At 41.4% G+C, this 17,307-nt stretch overlaps 1 protein-coding gene across 2 annotated transcripts in view; it reads right to left on the bottom strand.

The window, feature by feature from the left end:
- LOC115094057 (sodium- and chloride-dependent neutral and basic amino acid transporter B(0+)-like) overlaps positions 1-16,905 on the bottom strand; it is a 60,565-nt gene extending 43,660 nt beyond the window's left edge. For both annotated transcript variants that reach the window (XM_029606714.1, XM_029606715.1), the window contains exons 1-3: positions 16,725-16,905; positions 8,707-8,851; positions 6,405-6,536 (exon numbers count right to left, since the gene is read on the bottom strand). In XM_029606714.1, coding sequence (XP_029462574.1) covers positions 6,405-6,536; positions 8,707-8,851; positions 16,725-16,793 — 346 coding nt within the window. In that variant the 5' untranslated portion in view covers positions 16,794-16,905. The remainder of the gene's footprint in view (positions 1-6,404; positions 6,537-8,706; positions 8,852-16,724) is intronic.
- Positions 16,906-17,307: the final 402 nt, after the last annotated feature.

Below are 17,307 nucleotides of genomic sequence, written 5' to 3'. Positions count from 1 at the left end.
AAATTCTAGCTTTTTTGTTCTAAGTCAATATATTATTTGCAAATTCAAGTTTAGAACATTTTGCCATTGTCATAGAGAAAAAAGTGAAGTTATAAAGTTGAAACATGAATATGTAACTTAGATGAGAAATGTTATTCTTTTTTTCAAAAATAACACAAAACGTCAACAATTAAGAATACTCAGAGTATACACTGCTGCTACTGACTGTCCAAGAAGGAACATGGATCAGAGCTCAGGGTGCTGAATTCTGAGACGAGAGTGATCTCTGAGTTGGGTGTGCTGAGGTCCCAGGAAGGGACAGGGATCAGAGCTAGATGCCCTGAGGTCTAACATAGGAAAGTGATGTGAACCAAGTGCTACGAGGTTCCAAGATGGGAGAGATATTCAAATAGGGTGTCCAGAGGTCCTAGAGAGGGGCGAGAGATCCAAGCTAGGGGTCCCGAGGTGCAAGCAAGGAACAGAGATTCAATCCAGGTGCCCTCCGGTCTAAGGAGGGCACCAAGGGCCACATTGGATTCTCTGAGATCCTGGAAAGAGATAGAGATCCAAGCCCTGAGATTCTAGGAGGGGAAAGAGCTGGGTCCTGGTAAGATTAGTTCTGCCCAGAGTGTGGGAGTAATGGCTTCAATGACAGACTCCCTGAATCCTAGTACATCTCTGAGCTGATCACTAAATAAAACATTTTTTTTCTGCAAAGTTTCATGGGTTTCTATTGCCTATATACCAAGAGCAGACTTTTCCACTATGCAGGGAATTATAAAATTAGCCCTTAAAGGATAATATGATAATTCCACATATAGCAGTAAAGTCTGTAAGTGCATGGTTAACAATATTCCATGCTGGATATTTACTGTTGCTATGGTTTGCAAACTTATTAACAAATCACCAGATACTTACTTAGGACATATAACAGCAACATGTATCAAGATGACAACTCATCCTCCAATAACAATTAAGTTTCTTATTTCAAATCAATAATGCCTTCCATTATTTTTTTTTTACTTTATTTTTACTGATTTCAAATTTAACATCAAGATATCCTTGAATATGAAATCAGATACTATAATCAAGCAAAACAATATATAAATCAACAATTCCCCCAATAAAAAAAAATATAAATCATTATCCACATTAGTCCACAAACAAAAGGAGAAAGCAATTGTTAGACAGATTGGCTACCAATGAGATTTTAAAAATTCACATTGCTGCTCACTATTACATATATTCGTAGGGCCAGATTTTCAAAAGCATTTACACACTTAAAACTGGGTTTTTCACATGTAAATGCAATTTACTCATGAGAGTGGGCTTTTGAAAATTGATACAATATATGCCATCAAATTATTCATAGGATTTCCATGTGTTGAGTGCACTTATATGGGTGAATGGCTTTTGAAAATTGCTACGATAATATGTTTCATTCACATGCGTAACTCCTTTGAAATTTCACTGAATGTGTGACAGGCCTCACCCACTATCTAGAGTGCTCAGCATTCCAAACCTCTTAGCATCCAAGAAAAACCATAGCTGACTAGGCTAAAAAATGATATGACACATCTTGTTTCTTAACTAAACATTTACTGGGATATCAGATTATAAATTATGCTCCCAAACATACTTCAAACTCCATATAAGAGTATATATGTTATCATGGGATTGCCCCTTTCAGCTTGACTTTATAAAAAATCATCAACACGAAGAAGGACAACTTCAAGATAGGCTCCAACATTAAACATTATGGGGTAGATTTGAAAAGGTTGCGCGTGGACGTACGTGTGTGCACTACCCGGTGCCCGCGCATGTACACCCGATCTTATAACATGTGTGCGCAGGCACGCACATGTTATAAAATCCTGGGTCGGCACGCGCAAGGGGGTGCACAATTGTGCACCTTGCGCGCGCCGAGCCGTGCTGCCTTCCCCCGTTCCCTTCCCCCTAGCCTGACCTTCCTACCCCTTCCCCTAGCCTTCCCCCCAGCCCTACTCTAACCCCCCAACCTTTATTTTACCTTTTGCACCTGCCTCTGCAGTTGGCCGGCGTGCGGTCCCCGGCACAGTGGCAAATATGGCCGCTGTGTCGGGAGCCTGACCCCGCTCCCGGACCACCTTGCCCCGCCCCTTTAGTAAAGCCCTGGGACTTTCACACGTCCCTGGGCTTTCTGTGCGTCACCGGGCCATTTGAAAATAGGCCCGGCTTGAGTAACCTTTTTAAAATCCGGCCCTATGTCCGTTTAGATTTTGCATGTAAAATTGTAGTTATCAAAAAACACAAAATTCACTACAAAGATGTGCTAACCAATAAAGGAAAAAAACCCCACTGGTTCAACAGAAATCTAATTTTGCTCTTGTGACAAAATCCTTTCTCAAACTCCTCTCTTAAAGTCAATTCTCACATGATCAATGACAAAAGATTTGAATTGGAGAAATTCATGTTGCTTATCAAAGCAGTGATGTACAATATTAATATTTCTCCTTTTTAAATAACTCAAATGTTCTATCAAACAAGCTCTTGTTGGGTTGTTTTGCCCACATATATTTATTTATTTTATTTTATATTTAATAATCCACCCAAAGTGGATTACATAAAGTACAAGGCATTATGTATGCAAGTCATGGATACATACTATTTTCATGGACAATAAATGATTTAAATCTCAAATATGCAATTTTTTAAAGAAAAAATCTCTAAAGTATGAAAAATTACAAATTCCTGGATTTGTACCATATTGGTACACACAGAGCAAGTATAATATTTATAACATCCCTTTTTAAGAGCTGGCACCATGAATGCTTGCTAATAGTAGCATAGTAACATAGTAATGTTGGCAGAAAAGGACCAAATGGTCCATCAAGTCTGCCCATGTTTCTCTTAAGAGTAGCAACTGCTGTTCCGTGCAGTAATCCTCAAGCCTTATAACACACAAACTTGTACTGCTAGTAACATATTTACTGTGATGAGCCTTCTTCAAAATTCAGACAGTGCCGCTTGATGTGTTGTGCTTATGGAATTGGCCTTAGAAGCAGTCTTGTGCTTTTCCCTTATGTCTGCACATCAGTACCCCAGACTGTAAAAGTCAGGGCCCATGTTGGTTGTCTCTGAATCCAATTCCTCTCCCCCCCCCAACCGTCAAAGTGAAGAGCGATTTTGCAGTTGTGACAAGCATCAAGGCTTATTGGTTAAGGGTAGTAACTGCTACTCTGTGTAAGTTACCCCCATGCTTATCAGTTCTCCAGACCGTTAAAGTCAGGGCCCTCATTGGTTGTTTTCTGAATCCATCTCCCCTTTATCCCTTGCTGTTGAAGCGGAGAGCAGTGTTGCAGTTGCATCAAAACCAATGGGACTTATTGGCTGAGGATAGTAACCGCCACACCAGCAAGTCACTCCTATGCACCCTTGTCTTCATTTTTATTCTCTAGCCTGTAGGGATCCACAGTTATTTTTCCTATGACCCTTTGAATTTGTTGACTGTATTCATCTTCACCACTTCCTCCGGAAGGGCATTCCAGGCATCCACCTGTGAAGAAATATTTCCAGACATTGGTTCTGAATGGTCTCCATTGGAGTTTCATTTCTAGATCTCTAGTTCTACTGATTTCTTTCCAACAGAAAAGGTTTGAAGTTCATGCATCATTAAAACCTTTCAGGTATCTGAAGTTCTGTATTCTATCTCCCTTTCATGTCCTCTCTTCCAGGGAATCCTTCAGCCTCTCCTCATAAGTCTTCTAGTACTGACCCCACATCATTTTGGTTGTCCATCTTTGGACCACCTCCATCCTGTCTCTATCCTTTTTGAGATAAGGGCTCCAGAACCAAACAAGTACTCCAGGTGAGACCTCACCAAGGGCCTGTACAAAGGCATCACCACCTCCTTTTTCTTACTGGTTATTCCTCTCTCTTTGCAGTCCAGCATTCTTCTGGCTTTAACTATCACCTTGGCACATTGCTTCACCATCTTCAGATCACCAGACACTATTACTCCAAGATCCCTCTCTTGGTCTGTGCACACCAGTCTTTCACCCCCCCATCACAAACAGCTCTTTTGGATTACCGCATCCCAGAAGCATGACTCTGCACCTTTTAGCATTGAATCCCAGTTGCCAAATCTTCGGCCATTCTTCAAGCTTTCTTAAATCACATTTCATTACAGATGTTAGTATCATCCACAAATAGACAAACTTTATCTTTTATCCCTTCTACAATGTCGTTTAAAAAGATATTGAACAGAGCTGGTCCCAAAACCAATCCATGTGACACTCCACTTAACACCGTTCTTTCTTCGGTGTAGATTCCATTTACCATTACACACAGTCTCCTGTCAGTCAACCAGTTTGTAATCAACTTCACCATCTTGGCACCCACTGCTAAGCTTCTCATTTTATTCACAAGTCTCCTATGTGGGAGGCTTGTGAATAGTCACTTACTGGTGACCCTAGAAAATTAGAAAAAGGCATCACATGTGTGCTGTGTGCAGAATCATTCACAATAGTAATTGGTCCAATAACAGATCTCTGTTGATAAACCTAGCTCTTTATAATCTTTCTTAATGCACCACTTATGATATCTTTCCTCCAGTCTGAGTTTATGATGTAGGTGTTTTTCTCATAATGTAATGTTTTGCTTATTTTATTTGAAACAATGAACTTAATTGTGATTGGAGGATCAGTTGCCATCTTGATACATGTAACATTTACTGTATATATCCTGAGTATCTAGAGATTTAATAAGTTTGCTAGTCACAGCGTCAATAAAAAGTATCTAGAAGTTTTGATCCTGAAAGTAGGAATTTGGAAAACAGAGACTTCACTCAGCAACATCTATCATCAGTAGAATCTTTCTTGTTATAAAAGTTTTTAAAATCACTTTTGAAAAATGTTTGAACTTTGCATACTATAAGGGAAGTGTTTTTTCATTTTTGAAGTTGAGAGGATTATCTGTGACTGTATTTATTGCTTCTGAAGTATGGAGACTCACCCTTGAGAGTTTTTTCATATAAAATATTAAGCATTTATAAAAGTTATATAAACATGAGACTGGCCCTATAATTATAATTAACTTAGAGCCTGATATATTAAGGCCTTTCTCCCATTTTGTGCCTCTGGGAAAAATGCTTAGTAAATGAGGCCCTTAGTGTGATGAAAGCTCTTTTTGGTCCCTGAATATATGAGGACTATATTTATTATTTATTTATTTTATTTTATTTATTTATTTGGGGTTTCTTATATACCGATAGCTGTTTGCACATCGTATCGGTTTACATTCAACTAATAACTTGTGGGCGTAGCCCTTACAACGAACAGTAAAAAGAATGTGGAAAACAAATATACAAGAGATATATGTGTAATTAATCGCTCTATGCAACAATATACAAGGGATAAATATGTAAATAATAACAGGGAGTATGAAAGTGGGTTTCTTAGACAACTATAATAATAAATATATCTTAAAGAGAACAATTATGATGTAGGGGTCATGATACTAGCAAAACAATAACCTTAAACTATACAAGGTTGTCATGAGAAAGTGTAAAAACAGCGGTGTTGAACTGAGTAAATCAGAGATTCAAAGGGAGTATCAGGGAGAAAATAGCATAATGGAGGTAAAGGGTGTGGGAGAGAAAAGGGGGGTGAGGGAACATACAAAGGAGGGCGTACAAAGGGGTAGAAGAGAGGGGTGGGTCATGAGTGGGGTGGGTCAAGACTATATAGACATTCAGCGCCACTTAACCAAGTAGAGTCCATCAAGCTAGGTTGAGAGAACATTGTATGTGTGTGTGTTTGAGTGAGAGAGATTGTGTGTGTATGAGAGAGCAATGGTGTTAGTGAGAGAGAGAGGGAGCCTGTGAAAGGGTGCATGTGTGAATGAGACACAGAACCTAAGTGTGTGTAAGAGAGGGGGCCTGTCTGAATGAATGATGCCGGGGACTGGACATGGGGGGAGAGGGGGGAGGGTGGCATAAGGCATAAGGTTCACCTGGGGTGCCTAATACCCTTGCAGCGGCCCTGCTCTTCCTATCCCTCAGACAGATACCCGGTTCTAACCTTTGCCTAGACTCTTGAAATGCCTGGCCGCTGCATGTCTCTGACCTTAGCTTGCCCTTGGACCACAGCCCTAGCCCTACCCTTCTCCAGAGACTTTCGCTTAAGTCCTGCCGGCCCCGGCACCCAAAGGCTTAACCTGAGGGGAACGTGGGCTGCTATAGGTGAAGCTCCAAACCGGTCTCTGCTTTGCCTGGGTCCACTTGCTCCTCCCTGCAGGTAAAGCCAATCTCATCTCAGTTCAAAGGTCCACTGACACATCAGATACAAAGAACAGCATAACATGATGCAGTGATTCTTGTCTCCACTTTGAAAGATGGCCATTATCATAAGCAACTTAGAAGTGTAAGGAAACAAAGCATTACTGACCTTGCAAAATTGGCACTATCTTCCATATTGCAATTGGTCCCAAACTGGCAAACTGCCCGAGTGCACATTCCAGGAAAAAGAGGGGCAAACCAGCAATTGCCAGCATAATTACGAAAGGAATGAAAAATGCACCTGAGAAGGAAACAAAATTAGCACAAGGTCTGCTTCACAATGTATTTATACTTTGATAGGACAAACTGGACTGCTAGCATCTTTGAGTACCAATAGAAGAAGGTTTCTTGAATAGAACTGACGGTGCCTACTAATGCTGTTCCTTTACCTTTCTTTAATAATAGTTATTTAGTAAACAAATTTATTTTGCTATTATTAATATTCATAATAATGTGCCCTCTATAATTAAATTATATCTGATTTTTTTGAAAAGCCCACTTGCATTTCTCACCTAACTCAGGGCCAGATTCATTAAGGCTTTTCTCCCATTTTGTATCTATGGGAAAAACCCTAACAAGGGGATTTTAAATCCCCACGGGCGGATTTTAAAAGCCCTGCTCGCGTAAATCCGCCCGGATTTATGCGAGCAGGGCCTTGCGCGCTGGCGGCCTATTTTGCATAGGCCGCCGGCGCGCGCAGAACCCCGGGACGCACGTAGGTCCCGGGGTTTTCTGAAGGGGGCGTGTTGGGGGCGGGGTCAAATGACACGGGGTTTTAGGGGCGGGACGCGGCGTTTTGGGGGCGGGCCCGGGGGTGTGGTTTCGGCCCGGGGCATTCAGGGGGCGTGGCCTCGCTTTCCAGAACCACCCCTGGGTCGGGTCTCGGCGCGCCAGCAGCCCGCTGGCGGGCGTGGATTTACGTCTCCCTCCGGGAGGCGTAAATCCATGGATAAAGGTAGGGGGGGGGGGGTTTAGATAGGGCCGGGGGGTTGGGTTAGGTAGGGGAAGGGAGGGGAAGGTGAGGGGAGGATGAAAGAAAGTTCTCGGAGGGAATGGAGACAGGCTGCATGGCTCGGCTTGCGCCGGCTGCCCAAAATCGGCAGCCTTGCATGCGCCGATCCAGGATTTTATAAGATACGTGCGGCTACGCGCATATCTTATAAAATCCAGCGTACTTTTGTTTGCTCCTGGTGCGCCAACAAAAGTACACGAACGCACTTTTTAAAAAAATCTACCCCCCAATGCGTGGAAATCCTGGGAGATATGCGCGTGGCTGGGCTGCACGCACACCAAGCGCATTCTCTAAACAGCTTGGCGACGCCGGGACAGCGCCATTTTGCGCTGTCCCAGTGAAGTGTGCACCGACAGACGGCCGGCATGTGCAACTTACTTCTGCTCGGAGGAGCAGGTAAGTTTTTAAACAAAAAAAAAAAAATAGGCTAGGTAAGGGGGGTTTAGGAGTCAGGGTGGAGAGGGGAAAGGGGAGGAAGGTTAGTTAGGGGGACAGGGAACTGGGCAAAGGCCCAATTGCGTCGCCGTGAATTTTTTTACAAAATACCCCCTCTGCGCGCAATATAAAATTGGGTGCACATGTGTGCGCGGGTATTGGATTTTATAAATGCGTGCGGCAATGTGTGTGTTCTATAAAATCGGCACGTCCATGTCTGCACGACGGGAAGCACAGGCACATGGACGCCCTTCTGCCGCATTTAAAATGTACCTCTTAGTGAATCAGGTTCTTAGTTATGCATGAAAATGTAATAGGAATAGAATGAATGTTTACATGTCAAGGTGGTTTTCCTGGTCCTTAGCCTGCTGATTTAACCACTAGGCTAGTCCTCATTTTGTCAATAAATTTAAACCAATTTTCATAGTGAAATTATGGTTGATTTGAAAATCCCATCAAAACCATCAAAACCGCCCACACTGAATTGCACCTGCTAAAATGTATGCAGATTTTTTTGTGAAAATTGATGTGCATACTTTTGAAAATCCAAATGTGCATGCTTAAGTCCAAACTATTCAGTCCAAGTAATCCTATGCACATACAGGGCATATGTGCATAGGTATACTTGTATAGCGAGGTGAGCAATTTTATAACCTGCCATGTCCTTGAGTAAAGCACAGTTCTACCCAAAGAAATGGCTCTAAAAATTAACCTCTAAGTTAATGGAACATTCTAAGCTATTGTACACTTTTGAATTTTCTGCATGCATTTTACATTGTGTACTTACAGGAGTAAATCTCTGCAGTAGATAGCCAAATATTCTCCAAGAATATCTGTTATTTAACATGATATATTAGTTCCAAATTTTAGCATCCACCCTGGGCTCCACACCCTCATAAGGTAAATCCTGGTTGCAGTGAAGCGAATCCACGTTAGATAGTAACTTTACAATAGTGCATCTTACCTCCACCATTTTTGTAAGCTATATAGGGAAATCTCCAGACATTTCCCAGTCCCACTGCATATCCAATCAAGGCTAAGAGGTATTCTGCTTTATTTGCCCAGAGCTCACGTTCTACATTTCCATTAGCGCTAGTAACACTGGAATCCTGGAAACAGCAAAAAAAAAACCCTAGCAAATTTGATTTTTTTAAAAATAATTTAAAGACATAAATGACAATCTCATTGTTTTAGCATTAACATTTAGCTCATTATTAACATATCAAATATTGACATATTTCTGATTAGCATATTATGTAACTTATTATTAACATATTTAGCCTTTCACCACTTTATACATTTTGGGGGTCATTTTCAAAAGGAGTTACATGCGTAAATGTAGCTACTATTGTAGCAATTTTCAAAAGCCATTTACTCAAGTAAAGTGCACTTATGTGAGTAAATCCTATAGACAAGTCAATGGCATATATTGTAGCAATTTTCAAAAACCCACTTACTCAAGTAAAGTGAATTTACCCCAGTAAACCTGGTTTTTACTCGAGTAAATGCTTTTTAAAATCAGGCCCTTTATGTGTCAAACTCTATTTTGATACTCAAAAATCTGCTATATTATTGAATAGTACAGATGTGCAGTATCAAACAAGCCCCATGCTTAAGATATCCATGTAAATGTTTGATTATTCTCCAGGGACTAAGATACACTTTCCTTGATTCTAACCAGTGGAAAGAATTTTTGGAATCAAGACAGCCCTCCAGGAGAGAAGGGACTGCAGGAGGTGGCTCTCTGTAACTTTTGGTTTCTTCCTCTATAGATAGATTGGAGTTTATTGACTTGCTGGTTATTTTCCCTTCTTTCTTTGTCCCCACCCCCTTCTTAAATTGGTGGTCTTCCTCCCCTCCTTTTGGGGACCAATACAATATCATTTCTGTTTAGTAATTATTTTTTTTCTTGTAAATGGGTTTGCTGCACGTATATGTGCAAATGTATACATAAAAAGTAAAGAAGCACCATGATCTGAAATGATTTGAGTGCTGATATTTAGCATTTTATAATATTTGACACTCTCCTTTTTAGAGGGCAATATTGAAACAGCCCTCAATTGACCCACAGACTTTAGCCAGAATTTCGAAAGCAGATTTATGCACATGAAAATTTGCAGGTGTACTTGTAGCCAGCGCAGATATGCATGTACAAAGATACAGCTGCACTCTAACAGGTGAAACTTGGTGAATGCATATTTCTCTGCACATACTTTGCCCCTGGAGTGTGCATGTAAAAGTACTTGTCATACTTTTACACTCACAACTCTCCAGGCAATTTTCAAAAGGCTATTTATGCAAATAAATAAATAGGCCCTTGATTATCTCACCCAGCTTCTGTTTTTCTACAATCCCATGAGGGAGCTCTGATCCTTCCAAGTGGCCTTCCAATCCTCTGACTTCAGTCACATTATCTTGCACAAGACTTTGTGCATTCAGTTTCTATGCTCCTGCCAGGACTAGTGCAAGGATATTAGGCACCCTAGGCAACCTTCAGCCTTGCCTCCCCCTACCTCCAGAATTACTGGTGGCAGCTCCTGCACACTCCGATCACTGGCAGGATGGGCTGTGCCGCCAGCCCCAGGAACCTCCCATGCTCTTTGGCTGCTGGCGGGATAGGCTCCACTGGTAGCCCTGGGCCTCCTCCCATGATTTTGTCACTCCCTCAAGGCACAGTATTCTAGGAGACTTAAGGTTCTGCTAATGGATGCATTGACCTTGCTTCCTGATCATGAACCCATAACCTCATCCCTCACTGGACTACTCCTATTTAATTTATTCTTATTATCTCAGAACAAAGGGCTTGCCTTGTTACAGTATATATATGCATCTGTACTCTTCTCATCTTTATATTCATGCTAGTCATTTCACCCATTGAATCCCTTTCAGATCCATATTCACTGCTGTGCAGCTCAGCCAGTTAGCCAAGTAAACTTAGCTGGCTAACTTAGCCTAAACATTCAGTGGCACAGTTTATCCAGCTAACTTTAGGACAGGTCTACTGGCCAACTGAATATCCGGCTAACTCTGAATATCAAAATTAGCTGGATAATTTACCCAGCTAACTCAACTCCTCCCCATTACATCCTGGAATGCCCCTAACTTATACAACCAGAATTTACCTTGGTAATATGTAATCTGGCTAGAATTTAAATGTCTATGGCCTGGATTTTCCATTCTCGCGCAGAATGGTGAATCCAGTGGTAACGGGGGGCGAAGGGGGTGGGGGGGGGGGACAGGCCTGCGAAAGCCAGCAGTGATTGCACCACCGCGGTGTTATCGCTGCCGGCTTTCGCACCCAATAGAGCCACCGTGAAAGGTGGTGCTATTGGGCGTGCTACTGGCGACGATAAAGGTCCTTACCTTATCGCCGCCAGTGAAGATAACGCCTCATCCATCTCCTAGCCACCCCGACTCCTTCCCTCACTTCTCCAACTCTGCCTCTGGCAAGCTATCGCACGCGAAAAGGGACTTTTCGCGTGCGATAGGCTTAGAAAATGACCTCCTTAATGCCCAAATCATTATTTAGACAGATAATTTCTGAGTTATCTGGCTAAATGCTTCTGAATATGGATCTTTTTATTTTCTACTATATGTTCTGTTTCAACTTAGATGACTTCTTACAATCTACCTCTTGGCTTTAGCCACATCCTTGTATGTGCTTTCTCCTCATGTATAGGGGCTTTCATTTGATTGCAATTTTAAGGTGAATTTTCAAAATATTACATGCATGAAAATTAGTATATATGTTGCAAATAGCCTCTACTTGTACTCTGTATTTAATAAAAACTGAAAATACTTGAGTATTTTCAGTTTTGCTTGCACATAGATGCATGTAAAAAAGGGGTTGTCTAGGAGTGTTCCAGAGCGAGGCCAACACATACCGTTCCTAAGTTGTTCTTTTAAAAGATACTTATGTAGGTATATTTTTCAATTTACTTGTGTATTTTTACCCCCGCTAATTATCTGGTGTATGTGATATTAAATGTGGTTATTGTATAATACTGACTGGAGGGGGAGCTCTGAGTGAACTGTGGGGTGTTCAGGCTGAAGAACCAGGAAGTTCTCCATGACCTGGAAAAGGCTGGCTGAACTGGTGGATTATGTTTTAAAACTGGGTTACCTCCATCTGTAAACTGGGACTTTTACAAGTAAGTCCTACTTTATTTTCATGCATAAAAGAAAGGACAGTAACTTTTAAACAGCCATGCGGGCGTACATGTACATGTGTATCCTGATTCGCGCTAATGGACACAGCCAATTTATAACATCCGTTATTTAAATGTGTGCATGATATAAAATCAGCAGTATGTGCAATTTTATATGGACATGCACACGTGCGTGCAAATGCCAGCTCTACTGCGGAAGTGGGGGGATTTTATTAGATATGCGTGCCGAGGCAAATACCAGTTTTCCCAGTCTATTCCCAGTTCACCCAGGTAAAGGATAGGACTTCCTAAAACCCCACCCCCCTAGTTAATATGCCTCCCTTTTATTCTTTAAGACCCAACCCTTAACTAGCCTCATTTTTTTTGTTTCAATATTTACATGCCATCCACAGCAGAAGTAAAGTTACGCAGTAGGGGACCCAGGCACGCTTGTGCTCACAAATACTTATGTGCACATTTCATGTGATTTTCACAGAATACCCTTGTCTCACCCATGCTGTGCCCAGCTCATGCTCCACCTTTAACATTTGGTTTGTTTGCATACCGGAAGATATGCACGTACTCATGTGCTTTTTAAAATCTGCGCAGCACGCACCAGCCCGAGAGACACGTGCATCTCTCAGCTTTGGCACGAACAAAGCTTTTAAAATTCACCTTTTTGTGTCTATATTTTAAAAATAAGTAAGAAAAGGCTGTGCATCAGTGCATTGTATGTATTTGCACATAAGCCTACATATGCATGCATATTGCAAAGTAGAGATATGCATATTTTATATAATGCATATACTCTGGTTATAAAATACTATGGTGAAACTCTGAGCAGCCATATAGGCGTGAATATACTGTCACATGCAATTGTTTGAAAGTTATCCTCCCTGATTGAAATTTTAAGAACATAAGAACATAAGAAAATGCCATACTGGGTCAGAACAAGGGTCCATCAAGCCCAGCATCCTGTTTCCAACAGTGGCCAATCCAGGCCATAAGAACCTGGCAAGTACCCAAAAACTAAGTCTATTCCATGTAACCATTGCTAATGGCAGTGGCTATTCTCTAACGGGCGGATTTTAAAAGTCCTGTTCGCGTAAATCTGCCCGGATTTACGCGAGCAGGGCCTTGCGCACCTATTTTCCATAGGCCGCCAGCGCATGCAGAGCCCCGGGACGCGTGTAGGTCCCGGGGTTTTTTGAAGGGGGCGTGTCGTGGGCGGGACCGGATGACGCAGCGTTTCGGGGGCGGGACGCGGCATTTCAGGGGCAGGACCGGGGGCGTGGCACCGGCCCGGGGGCATGGTCCAGGCCTCCGGACCAGCCCCCGGGTCGGAAGAGGGCACACCAGCAGTCCGCTGGCGCGCGTAGATTTATGTTTGCTTCTCGCAGGCATAAATCTAGGGACAAAGGTAAGGGGGGGGTTTAGATAGGGCCGGGGGGGTGGGTTAGGTAGGGGAAGGGAGGGGAAGGTGAGGGGAGGGCGAAAGAAAGTTCCCTCTGAGGCCGCTCCGATTTCGGAGCGGCCTCGGAGGGAAAGGAGGCAGGCTGTGCGGCTCGGCGCGCAGAGTGCTGCCCAAAATCGGCAGCCTTGCGCGCGCCGATCCAGAATTTTAGAGGATACACGCGGCTACGCGTGTATCTTATAAAATCCAGTGTACTTTTGTTTGCGCCTGCTGCACAAACAAAAGTACGCGATCGCGCTTTTTAAAAAAATCTACCCCTAAGTGAACTTAATAGCAGTTAATGGACTTCTCCTCCAAGAACTTATCCAGTCCTTTTTTAAACACAGCTATACTAACTGCACTAACCACATCCTCTGGCAACAAATTCCAGAGTTTAATTGTGCGTTGAGTAAAAAAGAACTTTCTCCGATTAGTTTTAAATGTGCCCCATGGTAACTTCATGGAGTGCCCTCTAGTCTTTATATTATCCGTAAGAGTAAATAACCGATTCACATCTACCCGTTCTAGTCCTCTCATAATTTTAAACATCTCTATCATATCCCCCCTCAGCCATCTCTTCTCCAAACTGAAAAGTCCTAACCTCTTTAGTCTTTCCTCATAGGGGAGCTGTTCCATTCCCCCTATCATTTTGGTAGCCCTTCTCTGTACCTTCTCCATCGCAATTATATCTTTTTTGAGATGTGGCGACCAGAATTGTACACAGTATTCAAGGTGTGGTCTCACCATGGAGCGATACAGAGGCATTATGACATTTTCCGTTTTATTCACCATTCCCTTTCTAATAATTCCCAACATTCTGTTTGCTTTTTTGACTGCCGCAGCACACTGAACCGACGATTTCAATGTGTTATCCACTATGACGCCTAGATCTCTTTCTTGGGTTGTAGCACCTAATATGGACCCCAACATTGTGTAATTATAGCATGGGTTATTTTTCCCTATATGCAGCACCTTGCACTTATCCACATTAAATTTCATCTGCCATTTGGAAACCCAATTTTCCAGTCTCACAAGGTCTTCCTGCAATTTATCACAATCTGCTTGTGATTTAACTACTCTGAACAATTTTGTATCATCTGCAAATTTGATTATCTCACTCGTCGTAGCCAGTTTGCAATCCACGAAAGGACATCGCCACCTATCCCATGACTTTTTACTTTTCCTAGAAGCCTCTCATGAGGAACTTTGTCAAACGCCTTCTGAAAATCCAAGTATACTACAGCTACCGGTTCACCTTTATCCACATGTTTATTAACTCCTTCAAAAAAGTGAAGCAGATATGTGAGGCAAGACTTGTTCCATTAAACCATGTCTTTCTATATGTTCTGTGATTTTGATGTTTAGAACACTTTCCACTATTTTTCCTTGCACTGAAGTCAGGCTAACCGGCCTGTAGTTTCCCGGATCGCCCCTGGAGCCCTTTTTAAATATTGGGGTTACATTTGCTATCCTCCAGTCTTCAGGTACAATGGATGATTTTAATGATAGGTTACACATTTTTACTAATAGGTCTGAAATTTCATTTTTTAGTTCATTTAGAACTCTGGGGTGTATACCACCCGGGCCAGGTGATTTGCTACTCTTCAGTTTGTCAATCAGGCCTACCACATCTTCTAGGTTCACCGTGATTTGATTCAGTCCATCTGAATCATTACCCATGAAAACCTTCTCCAGTACGGGTACCTCCCCAACATCCTCTTCAGTAAACACCGAAGCAAAGAAATCATTTAATCTTTCTGCGATGGCCTTATCTTCTCTAAGTGCCCCTTTAACCCCTCAATCATCTAATGGTCCAACTGACTCCCTCACAGGCTTTCTACTTTGGATATATTTAAAAAGGATTTTACTGTGAGTTTTTGCCTCTACAGCCAACTTCTTTTCAAATTCTCTCTTAGCCTGTCTTATCAATGTCTTACATTTAACTTGCCAACGTTTATGCTTTATCCTATTTTCTTCTGTTGGTTCCTTCTTCCAATTTTTGAATGAAGATCTTTTGGCTAAAATAGCTTCTTTCACCTCCCCTTTTAACCATGCCGGTAATCGTTTTGCCTTCTTATCACCTTTCTTAATGTGTGGAATACATCTAGACTCTGCTTCTAGAATGGTATTTTTGAACAATGACCATGTCTCTTGGATATTTTTTACTTTTGTAGCTGCTCCTTTCAGTTTTTTCTAACAATTTTTCTCATTTTATCAAAGTTTCCCTTTTGAAAGTTTAGCACGAGAGCCTTGGATTTGCACACTGTTCCTCTTCCAGTCATTAAATCAAATTTGATCATATTATGATCACTATTGCCAAGTGGCCCCACCACCATTACCTCTCTCACCAAGTCCTGTGCTCCACTGAGAATTAGATCTAAAATTGCTCCCTCTCTCATCAGTTCCTGAACCAATTGCTCCATAAAGCTATCATTTATTCCATCCAGGAACGTTATCTCTCTAGCGTGTCCCGATGATACATTGTAACCATGATTGTAATCCACTTTGAGACGAGTTTAGGGAAAGGTGGAATATCATATATTTATAAGTAAATACATCTGGGTTTTATGCACGTAAATCCTTTTGAAAATTATCTCCTTATAGTCTTTTGGGAGCACTGATAACAAAATAGTATTAGAAAGAAATTTTGTTAAGTAAGAGATCCAGAAGAGATCCAGAAGTGATCTGGAACATCTTGCAATGTCTTAAAAAATTCTCACCTTAAATAATCTGAAGCCTAGCCAGTGATCTGCTACTTCTAGGCTGTGTACAGATTGAGATGCTTTCACACTGTCTGAGCCTCAGTGGCAGTACTCCGAATATCTAAAGTTGCGTAAGGCTCTCTAACTATGCCCAGCTCTACTTCTTCACCAAGTTTGAGACATGATGATAGTTTACAGGAATTCTACAGATTCAACTAGCTCTTCATCTTGTATTACCTTAGATTTTGATGAATTATAACAAAATACGGGAGTTTTTTTCCCAAAACAAAATTTGTAGGTGCATTGACCAATATTTGTATACAAATGAAACTTGAAGTTTACCATATTCATACAACTCTAAAGGCTCTATGCACTAAATATTACTCACATTTTGGAAAAATTCAATATACAGCATCCTATGTTTGAAGAAATGAACAAAGGGAATTGAGAGTGGAGATCTTGACATTAAAGTTTATCTTAATTTGTCATAATGCCATTTCCTGTTAGTTATTGCAGGGCATGGTTAATTGTAATCAAATCATTGCATGCTAAACAGGCTGGAAATAATAGAAATGCATTATACATTTGGAGGAAACAAAATTAGCTAGAAAATCATATTTCATCTCCCAAAGAAATACAACTTTCCCATGAGAAATTATCTTCCAACAAACATACTTACAGCTTCCTCTGTTGATTTTTTACTGCAGCACTTGAAAAATCCAGGCAATGAGATGCCTCTCTTGCCCATGTCTTAAAACCGATCTTAGGAAATTTGGAAGGGATTTACTGGAGACACTCTGCCTGGCGTGGTTCCCTTTCTTCTGTTTGTTTCTCCTAGAAGTACTCAACTTAAAACTATCCCAACGAGGAACCAGGAAAGGAAATAAATTGGATAATGCTCAGCAAAGAAGCTGAGCAAGGTGTGTAACCACCACCCATTGTTGTGCAAGAAGGAGTTGGTTCCTTATTTTATGAAAAGGTAAAAAAAAAATGTCGTATATTTATATGTATTGTGTTAAGGGAAGATATTTTTGGTACTGTTCTATTTATTGTTTTGAAATTACTAGCGTGAAGAACAGGCTGGCAGTTTATTGTTTGTGTTAGTGCAAATTATGGCAACAGGGCTACATTTGCCTTGCCCTAGATGAGAGGAAATGAGGTTTTGTAATTGTGGGGTGCAAATACAAGAAAAAAGCTCACCATCAGTGCTGGAATGATATACTGCCAGAATGATGATTTGGGCATTATTTTTGCTATTATTA

The sequence above is a fragment of the Rhinatrema bivittatum genome, chromosome 6, assembly GCF_901001135.1.
Source record: "Rhinatrema bivittatum chromosome 6, aRhiBiv1.1, whole genome shotgun sequence".
NCBI classification, from domain to species: Eukaryota; Metazoa; Chordata; class Amphibia; order Gymnophiona; family Rhinatrematidae; genus Rhinatrema; species Rhinatrema bivittatum.
Note: the sequence above shows the minus strand (reverse complement) of the source record. Positions and strands in the feature narration are given on the sequence as shown.